This window comes from Dromaius novaehollandiae, chromosome 1 (assembly GCF_036370855.1).
Source record: "Dromaius novaehollandiae isolate bDroNov1 chromosome 1, bDroNov1.hap1, whole genome shotgun sequence".
Taxonomy (NCBI): domain Eukaryota; kingdom Metazoa; phylum Chordata; class Aves; order Casuariiformes; family Dromaiidae; genus Dromaius; species Dromaius novaehollandiae.
This window is the reverse complement of record NC_088098.1, coordinates 137413639-137433748: the sequence shown is the minus strand read 5'-3', so window position 1 is coordinate 137433748 and position 20110 is coordinate 137413639. Positions and strand designations below refer to the sequence as shown.

Genomic DNA, 20110 nt, shown 5'->3' with positions numbered 1-20110 from the left:
TTTAGAAGCAATTTTTCTGTTCAGGGAAGTCCAGTTATGAACCTACAATACTATAACTTGTACCACACAACACTGCTAGACCTCAAACTCAAAATTTCAATGAGAGTTTGCTTAAAAAACAGCAGATATATTTTAGACACACTTTGAAAAGGAGTTAAAACCAAGCATCAACGGTTCAGAACACTCAATAGCTCTCTTTAACACTTAAATGAGTGTCTGAGGAAACACTTAATCTGTACTGCTTTTAATCCAATAGTGTGGAATATTAATTTAAAACATCTTGTGTGTGCCTGTGAAACAGATTATGTTGCATACTTACAGTAATGCACAGAAGTTATTGCAGAGTCAGGCAATTCCACAATTACGCACAGATCAACCCCAGAGCTCAGAGGACTGAAGCACATCCTTAGCTCTCTGGTTTCAATCCTTATTAGCTAGCTAACGTGTTTAGGGAGAAAACGGTGACACTGAGAACTAAGGCACATTAAGTTTAGCCCTACTGATGATGTGCTGCTAGCTGACATTTGTGATGTAGGGGAGCGTGGTCCTGGATTACCACAGATCCTTTGTATGCTGGCACTATACAAAAAAAGTAGCTCAGTGAACAGAAGTAGCAAGCTCCCAAACATCTTTCTTGATCACTGAACAGCACTGCAGTGGGCATCCTGGATTTCTTTTTTAAACTGCAATATGAAAGAGTCACTGATTATTCAAGGCGGCAAAAAAAAAAAATTCTTTAGCTTAAATGTACTATTTTCTCAAGATGAGAGAAATTCATCATTAACTGGTTTCTTTATATGAAGATCAGATCCTTGAGCAAAGATAGTAACAGATGAATCAAGTAATCTGACTGGCTAATGTCTAGGGAAACAAATTTTCATCAACCCTTTAAAATAAATGTTTGCCATTTCAAAGTGAAAATGGATAATTGTCTTGTGTTGACTGATGCCATTCCAACTTCTGGGCTTAATGAGCCTCTAAGGTTGCCCAAGTCTTTGCACTATGTAGCAATCATGTAGAGTCAAACATGAATTTTCATAAAATGGCCTGACTCATTAAATAATGCTTAAGTAATGCACACACATACTAAATCTTTCATTTAGTATTTATGAATTAAGTATTCAGAAGGAATGGTCACCAACAAAAAAGGAAGTGGCTATAAGACTACATGGTCAGGTTGGGGGAAGATAAACCTGTATTAAACCAGAGCTGAAACTTGACCTTGTTACAGAGTCTTCACCCTCCAGGCAGACACAGTGGAAAGTGATGTATGACACTACCTTGTCACATACATGCTGCTAACAGCTCTAACAGCTACAGGAACACATTCCCACTGATACTTAATATCTGTCTAAAATATGATGCAGGTCTTTTTAACCAAGAAAGTCATGACAAATCACAGATGGGCAAAGTTTCCCGTAAGCTTGGGCAGTAGTTTGGAAGACCAATTGTCCAACAGCACCCTCTCAAGTAGCCAAGACAACAGTCATACAAATTATTTCTTTTGCCAGAGATTTCTCTCCCACAGTTATATACCTATCTTTCCCGGGGAGGGAGGGAAGGGACAGGACCGTACACTCCACAACGGTGTGCTACAAATTGTGCAAATGAAGTTCGAATTGCAAAATAATTTCATTTGGAAGGGACCTCTGAAGACAAACTAATCCAATCCGCTGCTTAAAAAGGGGCTCATTTCAAAATTAGATCAGGTTGCTCAGGTCCATGCCCAGCTGAGTACTGAAAATCTTCGAGGACAGAATTTCCACAACCTCTTCGGGTAACTTCCAGCACCTAACCACTCTCACTGAACATTTTTTTCTCCTTATGTCCAATAAAAATTTCCCTTACTGCAACTAGTGACAATTGCCTCCTGTCCTTTTGGTGCACACATCTGAAAAGTATCTATCGCCATCTTCTCTACATCTGCCCCATTATGATTTGGCAATTGGATCTGACCCCACTCCCCAGCCATTTTCCTTCCCTTCCCCAACTCCCTCAGTCTCTCCTCTTATGTCATACACTCCCGCCCCTAAATATTTTAGTGGATTTCTGCGGGACTTTTTTCTGTGACCTCTTAATATAAGAGAAAGCAGTCACAAAAAGTTGTAACCCAAAGAGCAGCTAGTTATTATTAATTTGCTTTGAACATTTTAGTGGTTCTTATACTGAGAGAAGCCCCAACTCATCATTGTCTGAACAAGCAATAACTATAACAAAGTACCCAAAAGGCATGTTCTTCTTTTCCTGCAGCAGTTAGGATGGTCATCTGCAACTTCCATAGCACTGACCCCTTAATAAGGGCATCATCCTTGTCAAAAGCTTTTTACCATAACAGGAAAAAAATGCATTGTAAAAACAATCAAGATATACACAGATGCCGTTTGGATAAATAGCAAACTTGCTGGATCACAATAGTTTACTTCTTTTTATTATGAGCTGTAGCACACGCCTATCAAGTTCAACAGGAATTTTTATAAAATGTCTAGCAAATATAACCTATCCATTTCACATTAAGGTGGGAAACAGGGAATACAATATTAGACAAACATTTTGATCACGTAACAAAGGCTTTACATATCTGTGCGTGTGTGTGTCTATAAACATGTGCCTGCATGTTGTGCATATTTAAGTCTTTTCATTGGCTTACATAATGGAAAAAACAAAAGAAGTCTTTTTGTGACTGACAGCACAATTTTATATACACTGTAGTCTACAAACAAAAATACAATTTAAGAGTTTAAACCCTGACTCAGCCCCACAAAGTATTCTGAGAAACAGCATTTTGTCTCCCTCCCAGTAAATAAAACATGATTTTCCACATTGGTGTAGTGTTATTCCAGCTCCAAACAACATAAAGAGATTTCCTGATAAGTGCTCCTCTTCACAAGAACTACTTCCCCATCAGGATTTCTTGCAGAAAATGTGAGGTCCAAACTGTCCTAGATTAAATGGAAAACATGTAGTATCCATTTACATTTTTTAAGATATTGAGTTATTTCTTTATAAAGGGCATTTTAATCATTTTAAGTTGGCGGTAAAGAGGGAAAATAAGCAGGATGTGTAATGGTAAAGATGTGATGATGAATGCACTCATGTTGTATTGAAGCAGAGGGAAAAAGCCTGCTTAATAGAAGTAACCTTTACACTTATAGGAGGTTTATCCAGAGATTACTGAGCACAGGGATATATAACCAGATGTGAATCAAAATACGTAGCTTCTCCCATACACCAGCTGATCGATTTTATGGACAAAAGCAAGCACGCCAGTGTTCCCACTTCAACTGTCCCTCTTCCAAATGGCACAGTCAATTAGGTGGCTGCTGCTAGGGCAGAGGCAGTTCCACTTTGCTGGAACTGAATGAGCTATTTTTCCAAAGGCTTTTAGAAAGCAGAATGAAATAGAGTTTTTAGATAAGATGAAAGATAAATGGCAGCAAATTCTGTTTCCACATCCCAAACAAAGAACACAATACTACTGTGCAACAATTAGGTGAGGTGGCAACTAGCAATTCATCATCCTCAACACTTCCCATGGTCTCCTTGTCTAATACTTTAACATCAGTTTTGACTTACCATAACCTGTTTTGTGTATAAGGCTCCAAGAACTGCTAGAGCAGCAAACTGATGGTTACTACAAGTAAACAGACCCGCCAATTCTAGCAAAAAAACAGGCAGGAAATGATTTTGAGGGGAGCTGGAGGCGTGGGGAGTAGAGACAAAGATGGACAAAAAGCATTCTCAACCAGCTAAATGAAAATTGAAAGAGGAAAACAAAAAAAGCCCAACAATTCACTCCAGAAAACATTTTATATCTAGTGAAAAGGTTTACACTTCTGCAGTACAGGTAACAACTATCAGTGGTCAAGTTCTCTGCTTGAGTTTCATGAATGAATGATGCTTCCCTCTGGCAATGATTTAAAAGCAAATTAACATGGGTTGTTCATTATTAAAGACAAACAAAGTACCCCAAATCATTTACATTTAGAAACTGCAAATACTAAAACAGATACAGCTTCATGATCTTCACTCATAGGAGATGGGAGATGCTAAAACACTAATGAGGACCAGGTCAATGACTGAGCAGAGTTAGAGATGCAACTGCAGCAAAAAGACACCATCCATTTCTCCTTCTCTGCTTGCTCCTTAGAAATAAACAACAAGGTCTGAGCCTGTAATGGAAAACAAGTACTTTCAATTTATTTGCATGAGTCTTCAAAACAGAGTTTCGCTGAAAGTAAGCATCACTGAGGTCTATCCCAGATTAGTAATTATCTTCACACACACCTCTCTGGAAGACAACTACTAACCAAACACATTCAAGAGCAATTCTATAGGAAACAATCTAATTTTGTTTGTCCCACATCAATGTCTGGCTCTCTCAGACACTAGAAGTCCACTTTTCCCAGTTCAGAGTACTTGTATTTCATGAGTACTGGAACAGATTACAAAACATTCCTCAAGTGCACATGACAAACAAGTTGCTGGTACTTATCTGCAAAAGTTCAATTCTTCATTTTTCTCATATCCTATACCCACCAAAAGGTATGCAATTTTGTAGCATACATTTCTATGTCAGATTATGGCTTTAATTATATGGTCTGTATCTTCAGTTCCTGTAATGATATATAGGACTTAGCAAGCAGATGCAAAGACTAACATGCAAGTTATGGGATGTCAGTCTTGGGGTGGGGAGAAGGGGAAGAAACACACCAGGATACAGAAAATTCCCATAAATCATTTTCACAAAGCAGTCACAAAGAAAGCATTTATCTTAAACTCTATAATTAAGTGTAGCGCTGGTCTGCTTTCCAGCTGCAAATTAAACTCTAGCACTGAAAGGAATGTACTAAACCTGTTCCAAAAATGGCCAGATGTGCACACTCAAACACCATTCACGCCACTGGTGAACAGCTGGAGCCAAGCTTTGACAAAGACAACATAGCAGTTTAGCACTGACAGACAATATAATCTGAATTATAACCGACCAATATGCTCCAAGAAAAAAACAAACTAAAAGAGAACGTTAAGCACACTGCAGGAAAATATTCATAAACCAGGAACGGCCAAGACTAAATTGCACAGGCAAAATCAGCACCGTCCTCTCACAAAAACACGCAGGGACTGAACAGTTAGGGTGCAGCTACATTACACAAACCCTAAAAACTAGCATTTTAGTTCAAATCACAAGTGTACTTTTGAAGCAAATCTCCCAGTCCTCCCCACTTAACCATACCTTGCCTCACATCACGACATGGTCTTGGAGCACACTAAGCGTGCTCCAGCTGTTTAAGTGCGTTCGGCAGGTGGGATCAGATCAGAGCTCATCTGAAGCAGCCCTCTGCTCCCCAGAAACATGCACAGCGAGGACACTCGGACCTTATCAACAGCAGCTTCAGTCTATAGGTCCAGCCCTAATGAGCTGCACTACTTGCTGATGGCCACCTACAGCTATGCGTCTCCCGGTCGTGCCTGGCCTGCCCCATGTGCCGATGGGGAGCTGGCACAGGAGAATTGCACCTCTCATCACACCCAGCCATGGGCGCAGGGCTTCACTGACCGAAACTGTGGTAAGGGCACAGTCTCACTGAAAAAAATAATTTCCTTTCCTAGCCTACCCTGAATAATCACTCTGAAAGCTCAGAAGTTGTGTTACAGCCAGCCCTATTCAACACTGCCATCTTAATATCACTTAACTGTTTTACCTCTTCCTTGTTAAGTCCTCACTGTCAAACCTTAACAGGATTTAAAGAGAGACCTACAGAAACTATCAAATCAAAAAAGCACAAAATAACTAAAAGTCAATGGGAAGTAAGTCACAAAAACTTCACTACCTCCCGGTATACCCTGTGTCTTTTCATTTTTCATACTTTAAATACATTGTTTCCTTAGGATAGATCCTACTCTGACAACCGTCAGTAATCCAGGCAGGGTTGTGGGTCTGCATGCAATGGGTGGGGAGAGAAGGGGGGAGAATGGCAGGGATGCACCATAAAAATAAAAAGTGAATGAAAGACTTCATTTAGTTTTCTTCAAACGTAAACCTATTTCTGATCTTCAAAAATCTATACTGACGCATCACATAGTATCTATGTGATCATTGTGCATACCATATATTCAAGTAGCTTACATATTCTGTTGGGTTTTAAAGACACAAAATCAGATTAGCAGCAGTGACTAGCTAAGCACTCAGAATCAGAGGCTACCGATTTTTTTTTTCTTCCTCCTGAATCCCATATTTTCCTGCAGTTGTTCTAAACATTTCCCTCATTCCAGTTTATTTACTAGTGCAACACTGGTTAATTTAGAGTCAAGAAAGCGCTTCAGATTTGGAAAGGGGACAGCCTCAGCCATCGGCTAAGAGCAGCCCAGCACCAGAAGGCAGAAGACGACCTGAGTCCAAGCCATCAAACCCCAGCAGCCCCGCAGCAGGCAACAGGGAGGAGCCCTGAGGAGGGCTGCTGGGACCATGCAACACCATTACATGGATGGCTGGGATATATGGCTGTGCCTGGCCTTGCCTTGGCGTACCTAGCCCACCTGCACTGCAGACAGGAACGAGGCAGGGACCACGCTGACGACATGGATGAGCTCCGGTCCCTGCACCTACCAGCCTCCCCGTGATGCCTTCAGCTTCTCCCACCCTTGTGCCTTGTAGCTTATCAATAAAGACTTGCATCAAGCCAAGTGTGGACTGCTGGCAAGTGGGAGATCACACACAGAGTTAAAATGCAGCATATATTTAGTCACGAGTGACCAGATACAACTATTTCTATTTCTTAACTACACGAGCTTCCCTTTTTAACCCAGTTTGATACATAGTTTTTTATTTAACCTTGTTTTAGTCAACTAACAAAAACTTAAGGTGTTGGAGTGCATTAGAAAGGATGCATTCTTCATCCAAATAAAGTCTGATGTCAAACTGAGTTTAAAAAGTTAAAAATCCTTCATTTTCCAATAAAATAAAAAACTCAGATTATGTATTTTCTTAAGACAGAGCCGCATATTATATACATAACAAAAGTATGTGCAAATTTAGCACTAGGGCTACCTGTAGTTCAAGCAACATGTTTGAAGTGGTTACTGGAAAATCAACTGAAAGTGAATTTGAAAAGCAATAGCAGCAGATCCATAGGGCAAAACAGTTGCAGCTGAGGTCTCAGTATCCACTGTACATGTATTTTTAGAAAAAGAGGAGGGGAGTTTACTTCAAACTAGCTCCAGTCTGATCCCATGAACTGAGCAATCCTCGGCAGAGAGAACTTTTTAGGTGCCCTCCCAAGGGCATATTTCAGTTCAGTTTCATCTGAAAGGAATTCAATTCATGTGCTCCAAGACTGCTCTGAGATTTGAACCAGAGCAGTAAGTGAGGATAAATGAGCTTTGCTTCAGAAGCTCCTTCTTGGATCAAAAATAAAACACTAGTGAAGAAACAGCCTTTATTATGGTCATTTACTTGACAGAGTTTTCCTTTACTCTCTCTAAATTTAAAATATTTGAGCTTATACTCTCCTTCGGTACACTGTTACTGTGAAATGACTTTGCCTACAGTTAAGAGAATTAACAGAATTCACTTCAGTTTTATAGCTTTCAATTTTCGATTTTGCCCAGTGACCCAAGCTTCCTACTAGTACAGCTGGAGAGAGCGTAATGTCTTTCTTTTCTCTTCTCTACACTTCTCTCTCTCATTAAAAGCTAGCTTATTTGCATACTTATTCACAGTTGCTTCCTCTCAGGAAAGCATCAAACCTCACCTAGTAGAGCATGCTTATTCTGGAAGCACTCATTTCTCAAAGACTTGACTAGACATTTTTTTATGAAAGTCTGAGATTTCATCAGCTCATCCACGTGTTCACAAAGATTCTAAATTGTTACTTTGGAAATATTATTTTTTCAAGTTGATATTCACTCTGAAGCATAGTTCTCACTGTGTTGTAAAAGATAGGTAAGATTTTCAGACTGCTGTAAGAATTGGCTCCACTTGAGCATAAAAAGAGAAAATAAACTTGAAAATATTTAAATTAGCACCACTTCAGTCATAGCTGGTACAGTAAATTGCCACTACGAGCCTATCTTGAAGTAATACAACATTTACCCACTCATTCCAATACTAAAATGAGAAGTATGCTTCAGAACTCACAATTTCCAAAATAAGATTTCCTGTGATACATAAATGTAAGAAGACTTCTGGTTCAATATGGAACAAATGAACTTTAAGTTTTGAAGGTTTTTCATTTTATTTTTTAAACCTTTTTTTTTTCCTCAGCACTTCATACAATAAGAGCCTGTAGTAGGTAATCATGTATTTTACATATTACAGATAATAAAATACTAGAAAAGAAATTCTTGTCCAAAATATATTTCTCAGAAAACACTGGCATCACCTAATTTTCCCCTATTTGACTGAGTTGCTTGGGTGGGGGGAGAGCTGCGTGTTCACATAAAGCTTCACTGCACAGCAATAGAGATTTTGGTAAAAACAGACATAGTGTAACAGTGCACTCGAAAAGAAAAGTGACGCTTGATTCAGAAATACAGCTAACAGTTCTTTGTACACTGGTTATTTACACATAATTCCTCATTACTGAATAATTTTCTTTTCAATATGCTCTTTTCACACCTCTGCCACCTCCTGATGACTTTTTCACACCCCCAAAGCTCCTGGAAATGTTGTGTCTTGCAGAACCATTAAAAATAGTGTGTTCTCCTGCATCAGCACCCAGGAGGTTATATTTTTGAAACTATTCTAAAACATCAGTCACCACCTAAATAATTACCAGAGAATCCCAGTTTGTCATGCTATTGCACGGCTGCTTGTGGACAACACAGGCTTGCAATATGGTACGCAGTCACTTCAAGATAGTTGATTTTAGGAATATATCCTCATTTAAATGAGGAGAACAGATTTTGCTCTGGAGATAGGCTGAAACAATACACTGCATTAAATCCAATACAAAAATATTTTTGAGCTGCACCTTAATGGAGATTTGCAATCAATCACACTGTTTGACCTGACTAGAAAAGGGGGTAGGTGGGGGAGAAAGACCTTTGCCCACTGGCTTGTCAATAAGTTAACAATGATCTTACCAACAGCAAGATAGTACTTTTCTTCACAGATTACTGCCTTCGGATCATGAGATGTATTTTCACAGATCTCTGTTTCAAGGAAAATAATCCTTTGAGCTTGAGGCTTCCACTTATCCTTTAGCAAATTAAAAAAAAAAAGTATTGCAAACAGTAACATTTAATAAAATATAGTCTTAACATGTACCTTTAATGCATGTCAAAACTATACCTAGTTACCATATTCAATAGTAATCTATCTTCTTCACTGCAGCATGTCTCCAGTCACACACACACACACACACACACACACACACACACACACACACACACACACAAATAAATAACCCACAGAATAAAGTATTAGACTGTGCCAAATACTCCCATGCTCATATACATGTTCAAAGTCTTGGTAAATGAATGTTCTGCTGAAAATTGAGCTGCATTCCATACAAAAATTAGTGCTTCATATAATGTAAAAAAAGATGTATACATATGTAATCAGATACTCAGGAGTGTGACTAACTTAAAACTTCTGTCCAGATCTTTGGAAAAATTTGACAGCTGTTCTGAAAGAATTTTTTTCTCCTCTTTTCATCCTTTCTTTCTCCCCCATTCTCTCTCTAACAGATGCTTTTATTCTGTTTTGTTTTTTCGTTTCTCCTCCTCTCTTCAGTTACAGAGTTGCGGGGAGGGGGGAAGGAAGCGTAGGGTGCTAATGCACAAAGCAGTACTTGTTAAAAACTGAACATATCCAGGCAATTCGCCAAATTTAATTCCAAAGATCCCGTTTGTGGTTCTGTGCTAAAATGGAATATACTATTGTTCTATCTGTTTGTAGGACACTGTGTCTTCTATGGAAGAGGAGTTAAAAACAAAAGGACAAAAACAGCTTCCCCCCCCATCTCCCCAAACACAGACTTCATTCCAGAAAATACCATATTCATTGGCCTTCAGAGTTGTCAGAAATAAATCAAGCAGCAAAAACCAGGATTATCTCACAAACATCATGAAAAAACATTATTGAAGTTCACAGCGGACATAGCAAGAGCCAAAAGGGGGTCAAATTCTGCTGCTTTTATCAGATCTGCTATATTCAACATTTGGATTTGGACCTTGTTGCAGTGAAAGCCATTCATTAAGAATGGATATCAGAATCTGGCCTGAAAACAGTGCTCTGTGTCCTGGAGATAAAACACACCGAGTGCCACAGATGCCTTGAAAAATCTGATGTATTGACAAGGCTTCCTAAATTCTTCTGAATTGGACTGTGAATCTCGTAATTAATTTGTAAGCAATCCTGCCCTGAGGCTAGGAGGAGACAACTCAGGTGAGAAACTGCTCATACATGCAAGTCAGTACCTCTGAAACTAAGATGGAGTTTGCTTTATGAAGGGGGAGGGAGAGAAATAGAGAGAGATTACTTATGCTTAAAGTCTTCATGAGTAATAGTCACGCATACTCTCTCTCCCATGACTTGCTATGTGTCTCTCTCTGATTTGGCCAAACAGATGTTAAACCATAACTCATAATAATTTAACAGTGGAAACCAAGTACTAAATTATGAAATAGGCATACAGTTTAAATTCCAGATGATTTATGCTGGGTTCCATTGTTAGTGCTATGTACCCAAAATAAAAGGCATCTACTGACAGAAGTAAAAATAAATTAAATTATATATGCAAGTTGCTTGTGGATATAAATCACAGCTAAAATATTCCATTCACAGGGTCCAAAGCACAAATCTGAACTCCCTTTCCTTTTAGAGCATTTTTTCCTTTCTAACTTATAGGCAAGAAAAGTTTCTTTTCCCAGGACTTTCCATTTTTCTACGTGTACAGCCTTTCCTACCTCTTCTGCAATCCCCCTATTTATTGCCCCTCTCCCCTTCAGCTCAGTTCATTCATTCACCCAGTTCTGCATCTTCTCTTCCCAAGGCTGCGGGTTTAGCACCTCGTAAGGGCTCACACCAAAAGTTCCTCTTCCCTGTCCCAGTTGCTGGATCTCTTCCTGCACTTGAATTACCATTAAGAGCATACAGCTAACTTTACTTGCAGAGCACAAGAAACAATTCATCTTGAGAGATGTGTAGACAGAGCAAGAAGGGACTGTGTGTCTCAGGAAGGGGTTCAGGACCTAGAAAGAGTAGAAGAGCTTCCCCATTCAAGACCCTTCAATCTCAAAATCCTAAACCCTGTGAGACAGGCTCTTTCTCAGTCAAGTAACAGAGGCAGAGGTCCCTCCATCACCTATATTAATGTGTAAACCATCCATCCCAAGTAATTACAGAAAGAAACAATGGACTGGTTTGCAGACAGGGCATATTTCTTAATGCTCGTAATTTCTTAAGGCTCTTTCTCTTTCCTATATAGGCAAATATACGTGGAAAGCCAGAGAGGAAAGACAAAGTGCAGGGAAATTGTTGGAAAAAAAACTAAACTGCAGGAAAAATTTGACATTGGTTTCTGAAAGACAAGATGATGACTCTTTCCTCAGTTGCAGACTGTTTCTTCTTCCAACCTTCTGCTATATGGTTGGAAAGGAGATACCAAAAGCACAGGATTTATGGGCCTTTTCAGATACAACTCTCTTTTAGGGTTCAGACATACACAGTAGCTGAAAATGCTGAGAACACACAGAAACTACATTCGCAACTCTAAGTCACATTTCCCCACAGAGAAACTTCTTCAGCATTACCCCCCCACTTAGGCACCACAGCATTGTGAAGGTAATAACCACCCTTTAAGCATCCTGAACCCATAATTAGAAGAAATAGAAGTGAGCCACACGGGTTAAACTTATTTGCCCAAAGCCACATAACTAAGAAATGGGAACAGATATGACTTAATATTCACATAAATTACAAGACATTAAACACTACACCATATTGCCTTAATACACAGCTTAGCATGTTGCTAAGCCAATATTCTTGTTCCTGTGAAAATACCTTTGGGAAACTTAACGCAAGTGTGTTTGTCAGACTACGCTTCCTATAGCGCAATGCAATTTCTGGCTAGAATATTCAAAATGGACATGAAAAAGCTGGAGTGACTGAAAGGACTTCACAGTAACTCTACAAATTATTCAGTTGCTACCTAAGACTTGTGTTGTTCAATGTTCAAGATACGTAAGTAGGATCCACTGATCCTTTTCATTAAATTCTAGGACATCATGCTCTTGGCAAATATAGGTGTTAACAAATATATATATTTGTTGTCTTTTGACAGATTTGGTCTTTAAGGAATCAGTTTTTTGGGGGAGGGGGTAGTTCAAGATGTCATCAGGTAAGAGAACTGTTCGACATAAAATGTTATTTAAAGAGAATACTAAGTTCTACATCCTCAAGCATTTTCTTAAACACCCTGTTTTATAACAAGGCATTTATTTGCCAACCAAAATAACTTTTTTTCTTATTCAGTAAACCTACTGCAGCTCTCCTTAAAACAAACTAGTATAACTTTGATAAGATTATACACTCAAAAATACTTTTCATGCTCTTGGCACAGGACACGTAGCTTGCAGACTAGAAAGTCCACTGTAATGGATGGACCCAGAACACAGATAGCCCTTTCACACGTTTCTGATCCAGTGGTTTACACAGAACAGCCCAGCAAGACTGGGACACTATTTCTCATGAACTGTTTTTCTGGGTGGTGGTCGTGGGTTTTTTTAACACTTTCTTTAATCAAAGAACATGAATATGCTTCATATCGCCCTTACAACAGTCTAACTGAAGAATCCTAAATAATCTTCTTACGCTCACAGGAAAGTGTTTCATCCTAACCACTTTAACAGTTTAGTCTAACAGCTGCCAACTCTAACGAAGGCTCCGTTTTGAAGTTCAGAGATAACTGTAGAGTTAAGCATAAGTCTTTTCTGGCTTCCTATCCCGACTGCAGTGGACATCAGCCAAACATTAAAAGAAAAGGATTGGAATGACAAAGAATTTAAGGAAGCACATCAAAATGACTTACCATCTTTACAGATAGGCAATGCCCAACAAAGGATAGAACAAACTGTGTATGGATCGCAGTAATCAACTGAATTCAGAAATTTTCCTGGTAGGGCCCAATGTTTGTTACTAACTGCATTTACATTTTAAGTCAATTTAATTTTAAAATACAAGGCACACTTTGTGAAGCAGAAGCACATCTTAAAACAGAGAAAACTTTTTTTCCTCACATTGTTTTCATAATTGCTGCATTACTAAAAGGCTCTAGATCATATAACTAGGGTGAAGCTTCAGCTCTGAGTGATTACGCAAACACAGGAAACAGCCCATGCTCCCAAATATTTATATTCTAAGCTTCTGTTCCACACAGGCATACTCATGTAGCAAACCTTCTTTCACAAGAGTAATTTAACTGATGTATGCATATATTTGCCCAAGGTATGACAGGTAAATGTAGAACATGACAGCAGACAGGAAAAAAGCCACACTGGTAGAAGCACAGAGTCACATATATCGGATGTACTACTTTTTGTTTTAAAAACACATACATGGTAGATATGCAACAGAAGAATCTATTTCTGAACCTTTAGACATCTAAAGAAAAGGTACCATCAGTAAAACAGAGGAAGTTTGCTTACGTTTGTCTTCTCAAAGGACGCAGTTCTGGCAATACAAAGGTATCACAAAAGTCTTTCTTCTAAAGAACCTGAACAGTCACTACAAAGCAACACTGCTGTTTAGTATCACTTTATTTAAAAAAGGCACAATCTCTGCCACCTAGCTGCTACACGTAGGCTTATGTACTCCTATACCTAAAGAAGCATTTCAGAGATTAAAGTTTATTTGGAATATAACAAAAATTTCAAATACTCTGTGTATGAAAGTATTAATTTCTACTGATAAATGCACATACAAGGGGAGTGGTCTATTTGAGAGGAATGGCCTAGTAAGGCTGCAGTTAAAGTACTCATTAGCACTTTGCTATTGAAAAATTAGCAGGCATTTAGGTTTTTCTTTGCATTTTTATGCATTTATGAAAAATGCAGTTCAGAAAAGCACAACCAACGTTCTCCTACAGTCACGGCAATCAATCCATCATTTTAAAAACACTTTTATGATTCTGTTAGAAGCACTGCTTTCAAGTAAGTATTAGCACTTTTAATATATTTTGCAAGCATGAAAACCATGCAACCAGTATACACTTTGCAATTATACTGGAAGAACATAATTTATGTTACAATCTCTACCACAATAAACAGACCAAATGTTTGCTTACTGCACTGAATTTGACTGCTAAATGGAAAACAATCTTTTTACAACTCTTGTTGTTGCCAAAGTGTTGCACGGCTCTGGAAAAAAAAAGTTCAAAGTCAAAGGTTCCATGCATGTTACCTTATAGCTAACCTGAATCCTGTGTTAGAAGCCAGTAATTATGCTTTCATGTGTCATTCCTATACAAATGCTTTATTTTTATCCAAGCTACACTGTACTTCATTTCCACCAGAACTACCTCGTACCATGGTACTTATCCTCAATCACGTTTTCTAACACTGGGCTCATAGCAAAAAATACATTTTGTATCTTGTATTATAATGAAAGGTATTTTCTGGGTTATCAAATAATAGTGCATATTTCTGTAATTGCTTACCTGAAAGATGAAGCCAAAGAAATATTTCATTTAATGATCTCTAATGTAATGTGACAGTCAATCCAAAAATTATTCCAAATCATGCTTTATGAACCACTCTAAACCTTTTTTTCCCACTTTTACGTCTAATACAAAAGATTATGTTTGATGTCTGATAAAGCAAGCATTTGCAATGGTAATAAAACACTGCTGCAACGTGTCAAATCAGCTAAATTCTACCTGCTGCACGTCCATTTTCCTAAGTTTCTTTTCAACGCAAACATGCACCTACAGACTCTGATCTAGCAGAGTACTTAAATGTCCTACATTCAAGTATACCAAGTATTCTCTCTCAAGATCACAAAAATGTTGGCATGTCTTGGATGAGCACATAATTAGTGCATTTCCGAACTGGGATAAAACTTCATATTGACAAGTATTTGCTGCTAGCAGACTGCACCCTACGACTCACAGTTCCACTCTGAGAATCAGTTATTTAAATAAATGTGCATACAGTTTATATTTTAGCCTAGTTTTTCAAATAGCCGCTATCTGCACCCACTGTCCCCCTGCAGCTTATCATATAATGGGGGTAGGAGGGATCAACACTGATCATTATCATCATCAGGAGACTCGTCCTAGATCTCTAGAATTCAGCTATCCATTTCAGAGCAACCTGTATTTTTCTTTTTCAAAGTATTTTTATTTGGAAATTTCAGGAAAGAAGCCATCCACTAACGTAATATTCAGTAGAAAGCAACCCTCAAAAACAAACAATGCTTTTATCTTCTAACTTCTTCACTCAATACAAGGGAAAAAACAAGTTAACCCTCCTTCTCTTTGTAACATTAATGCAACATCACAGGGCTCTTGTTCCTCCTGTTTCTTCTAATGGAAGATAGTTAAGGGAATTGCTTCAGAATTTAAAAAAAAAAAAAAAAAAAAAAAAAGCTATCTTTTGCTCTTGAGTTGCTTTAGAGCAACCATCAATGTGTGTCCAGTAATTCATGGTTAATTTTTAACTTTAAATACACCATTGACTCAGCCTGTTTTGGGAAAGGATTTAATAAAGTCTTATCAATCAGGAGAAGTTCAGTTGAATGTAAAATCTTCAAATTAAAGATGCCTGCATTAGACGTCCACTGAGGCACTTTTACTGCAACAGATTTTTTTTTTTAAATGAAATTGGTCTGCATGGAGATTATTGTTAAAAAAAGAAAGACCTATATCAAGACAAATTGAAACTTTTCAGGATAGCCCAATTAACACATGATCTATGCCAGAGAATATATAAGCTGTTCAGACTTGAGATTCCAAAGCCTCCAGCATTTTTACCATCATGTTAATTACATTTACTAGAGACTGAACAGGTGGCAGCTGTGAGATTTGAAAAAATAATTCCGTAATGTGAAGTAGTCCAACACCTACAGAAGTTTTAGAGGAGTAAAAGGAAATCTATGCAATTACTTCACAGCACTGAATAAACTGCACTTCCAATTTTAGGGATATAGTTTTACTGGAATTTTGTACCTTTCTCTTACGTGTTGCGTGAAACGTGAAAAGAAATTCTCTTTTTCCTTTGAAAGGAAGCTTTGGCACTGGGTTCAGATCTTTAAGTTGCTAGCTGCCTGTATGCAGACCACCAAAGCCATGACGTTGAGACTATGACAGTAGCTGTGAGCAGCTTTCCTTCGCTCATTGTAGTAACTCCCTAATTGTTCTAGTAACAGACAGATGTTGTGCATGACCCAACTGAATACCCGTTTTTATTTTGTTATGGCTTTGGGCGGGGAAGAGAGTGTTGTACACAGAATTCAGCGTTGATTAAAAAGCACTAACATTTGGCTGAACAAAAACCAATTTAGCCCTCTGGGCCTGTCTGACCCACTAACCACTGTTTCCTAACTATTTTGCTATGATAAAGTTTGTCTGAAAAATGCAGAGTTTGCAAAGCAAAAAATATGGTGCTTATGTCAGTTTTGTAACAATTTCTTTAATGGCATTACTGTGAAACTCCTCATCCCCCCACCCTCAAATTTATTGCCTTTAGATTAAACACTTATAACACAGACAGCAACTAAGCCTTTTTAGTGACTGCTGAATAGGGAAGGCCTGGAAGTATCAGCTAGACATATTACATCATTCAAACACAGACAATAACTTTATAGCAAGATCTTGTTTTACTACAGGGAAAAAGGTGGGGGAAGAAGCACAAAGTATTTTGAGAACTGAAAATGTAGCAACCCTATGATGTTAAAAGAGAACACTTTTCCTCCATGTCCTATAAGTCTATCCAAGGATGCACCACCTACCAAAAAATATTCCTTGCCTCCCGCGTTCTGTTTCAGATATGCTCCTTTGGGACATAGGTCCTTCACATGTGCTTATGGGCTCTAGATTTGCCTACAGTTTCTGCTCTCTTATGGACCTGCAACTGTAAGCCCAATACAAAAGGCGAGAGTGCAAAAAGCAGATGGCAAGCTGTGTGGGGCAGATTTAGCCTTCTTCTTCCCCAAGGCAAGTGCAAAGGTACTAGCATCACCTAGGAAGAGAGACTCGCACTTGCCAGCTACGCTTGAACTGCCTCTTTCAATTCCATCATCAAGGTTACCAAAACTGGGTGCAGGCTTAAGACCTGGTTCTAAAGCACACAGGAGAAACTGCATCTTTCACTGGGGTGGGGAAAGTAGATTTCCATTCTTCCTCAGGGAAGAGAGAAAATTTAAAATAAGTACCAGCCACTAAGTGCTCAGAAACCAAACAGTAAACAAAAGGCTCCAAAATATCAGCAGGTCTTGTGATCTTTCGAGCATTCAAGGACCACAAGAGACAATGACTGGAAAGGAGTGGGAACAGAGAATGAAGATTTTGTGGTGCTGAAGAACTAAGCACCTACAGCCCTCCAGAAGGTTGCTAATCAACCCCCTGCAAGGACAGTATGGAGATGACAGAGGAAACCCTCTCTAAAGGGCATGAAATGTCTCACGGGTAGTAGAGGCTAATGATATCTTGCAACAAAGCAATTCTTAAATAGAGAGAAGGGTTTGTCATCTTTAAGGATTATCAACCCTTGAACATTTTACAGGACCAAAAGGAATTACGTTTAGTGGCCTATATTCTCTCTTGCTTTCCAAAGATAACTTGAAGCTTCAGAGAAAACAGAAAAAAAGCACAGCCTAAAAGCACAGCCTCTCTGTACTATCCACAATTTCCTTCCAACAGTGCTCAAGATGAGGGAACATCCAGTATGAGTCTTCAAACTAAGGACTGGTTTCATTCCACAGTGGAGACAATTCTTTTGGAAGAAAAAAGAAACATACCACAATGCACATTTCAAACATTTTTTTCCACCAAAAAAAGCATTCAATTTCTTATAAGAGAGAGAAAGTTCTTCCCAATATAAGCATCCTGATTGTCTGGATTAAAAAAAAAAGAAAAGAAAAGGCTTCCTACTGTTTTTGTTCTTCTGCCAACATCAACTTCTTAAATGCTGTAAAAATAAACAATAGTGAAAAAAAAAAAGAATATTCATTCCATCAACAGAGGTCACACATATGGAGGGCCTTACCACACCAGCAAAACAAAACAAATTGGCTCAGGGCATCCAGGCACTGTACTGGAAAAGAACTTTTTTTTTTTTTTTAAAAAAAGTAGCTTCTAGTGCATCTTGTCTAAAAAATGCCTTGAAGAACAAATAGCAACTTTAACATGACAAATTTTGATACATATTTTGCTAATTGAAACCTAACTTGCTAATTGTGACAAGACAATCTGATTCAAAATCCTTGTTGTTTAAAAAAAAACTTTAATGATGAAAACCCATGTTCATAGTTTACCATCCTTACAAAAACAAGCTTGAGCATACTTTTTAAATGGTGTCATCTATATATAAAGAAAACATGGGCGCATCTTATAGTTCATGTGAAAGAAAGCCATAATGTAGGGACTCTGAACATTCAAACGAACAGTTTCCATGCTTTGAGATTAAAACACTCTCTGTAAAATTTCCTTGCACTGAGTTATTGAACACAAATGGTCTTTTAGTGAAAAACTCACTCTTGCTTTTTCCTGGAGTTCCCATGTGGGCATACAAAAGGCAATGTCATTAGAGCCCAGAGAACTTTAACATGATACTCCAGGCAGACTTATTTTGTCAGTTAAATACTTCAGATGACTGCAGCAAGAACAATATTCAGTACAGTTATGTACGCAATAAAATTACCTTTTCATCTCTCTTTTTCTGCTCCCATAGTCCTGGCTTTCTGTGGGTGGGCTAAGACTGGAGAGTGGCAGCATCAGCAAGCTTTGTGGTTGGCACCACGCCTCTGACAGAGTCCTTGTTCTACATGTCAGCTAAGCCCTTATTTTCCCTGCAAAGATGAGTGGCTTCAGCCAGCATCTAAACAGATATTAACCCAGTGGATGTTACTGAGCTACTGGAGAGAGAGAGAGAGAGAGAGAGAGAGAGAGAGAGAGAGAGAGAGAGAGAGAGAGAGAGAGAGAGAGAGAGAGAGTGTGTGTGTGTGTGTGTGTGTGTGTGTGGAAGGGGAGGAAAAGGAAAGAATGAACAAAGCAAAATACTTATACAGTTAATAATCATGCCCTAATTCAAATCAGGCTCCTCTAAAGCAGTTCAGATTAATTTTAATTACTATGCGTTTTTTTTCCTCGGCATAAGTCAAAGGGGTTCACAACAGCAACACAGAAACCACTTGGGAGGCAGGAAGCTGCTGTACTTATCCTACGAGTATTATGACCTGAATTAATCAGTATGCAGTGCTACACATTTCCTTAAATTATCTCCAGTTTGTACATTCCTGGTCTCACATTAAGGGTCACCATAGCTATGAGGGAAACAAAAGACAGTGGTAAACCTTGCTGGCAGTGCAGCACTGCCTGCTTCCCCATGTCTCCGCAGGGAAACAGCTGCCAGGACTAACATTTTGAAAGGTCAGTGTTTCGTAGTGAAAACTCCTACCATATATGCTACAGGTAAGCCCACACACAGCTTCATGAAGAGAGTTGCAGGACACTGAGCGAACTCTCAAACGTGAAACAAAGCTGGAATGAAAAGGTCTGCATGCTAATGTATGAGAGATCAAGACAATAGCCAATTCAAGGGCATGTGAACAGAGGCAAGTTTAGGGTTACTATATGAACTGTGATAGTAAAGAAGCTATACAGCCTAGGCGGAACAGCATTAGACATTCGCACTGAGTAATTTTTGGCCTACTGGTTATAAGGGCGTTCTGATTACCTTCATACGCAAAGCTACCAACTCCACAGGGCTTTTTATAAATGAAGTAAGTAGTATATGCAAGCACAAGGAGGATGGTTTACGCAGTGTTGTAGCTATGTCTGAAAAAAATTTTCCATTGTATCTTGGTGATAAATGGTAAAATCCAGACACCATAAAAACCAAGCTTACCCTATTTCACACTAGGCTGAGACAGGATATACAAGCACCATCC

At 38.6% G+C, this 20110-nt stretch overlaps 1 protein-coding gene across 4 annotated transcripts in view; it reads right to left on the bottom strand.

Moving 5' to 3' along the window:
* The window catches only part of GPM6B (glycoprotein M6B), a 113546-nt gene that overhangs the window by 82315 nt on the left and 11121 nt on the right, over positions 1-20110 (bottom strand). For 2 of the 4 annotated variants that reach the window (XM_064500081.1, XM_064500124.1), the window contains exon 2: positions 9085-9153. The exons of the other annotated variants lie outside the window; for them this stretch is intronic. In XM_064500081.1, coding sequence (XP_064356151.1) covers positions 9085-9153 — 69 coding nt within the window. The remainder of the gene's footprint in view (positions 1-9084; positions 9154-20110) is intronic. 4 annotated transcript variants of the gene reach the window in all.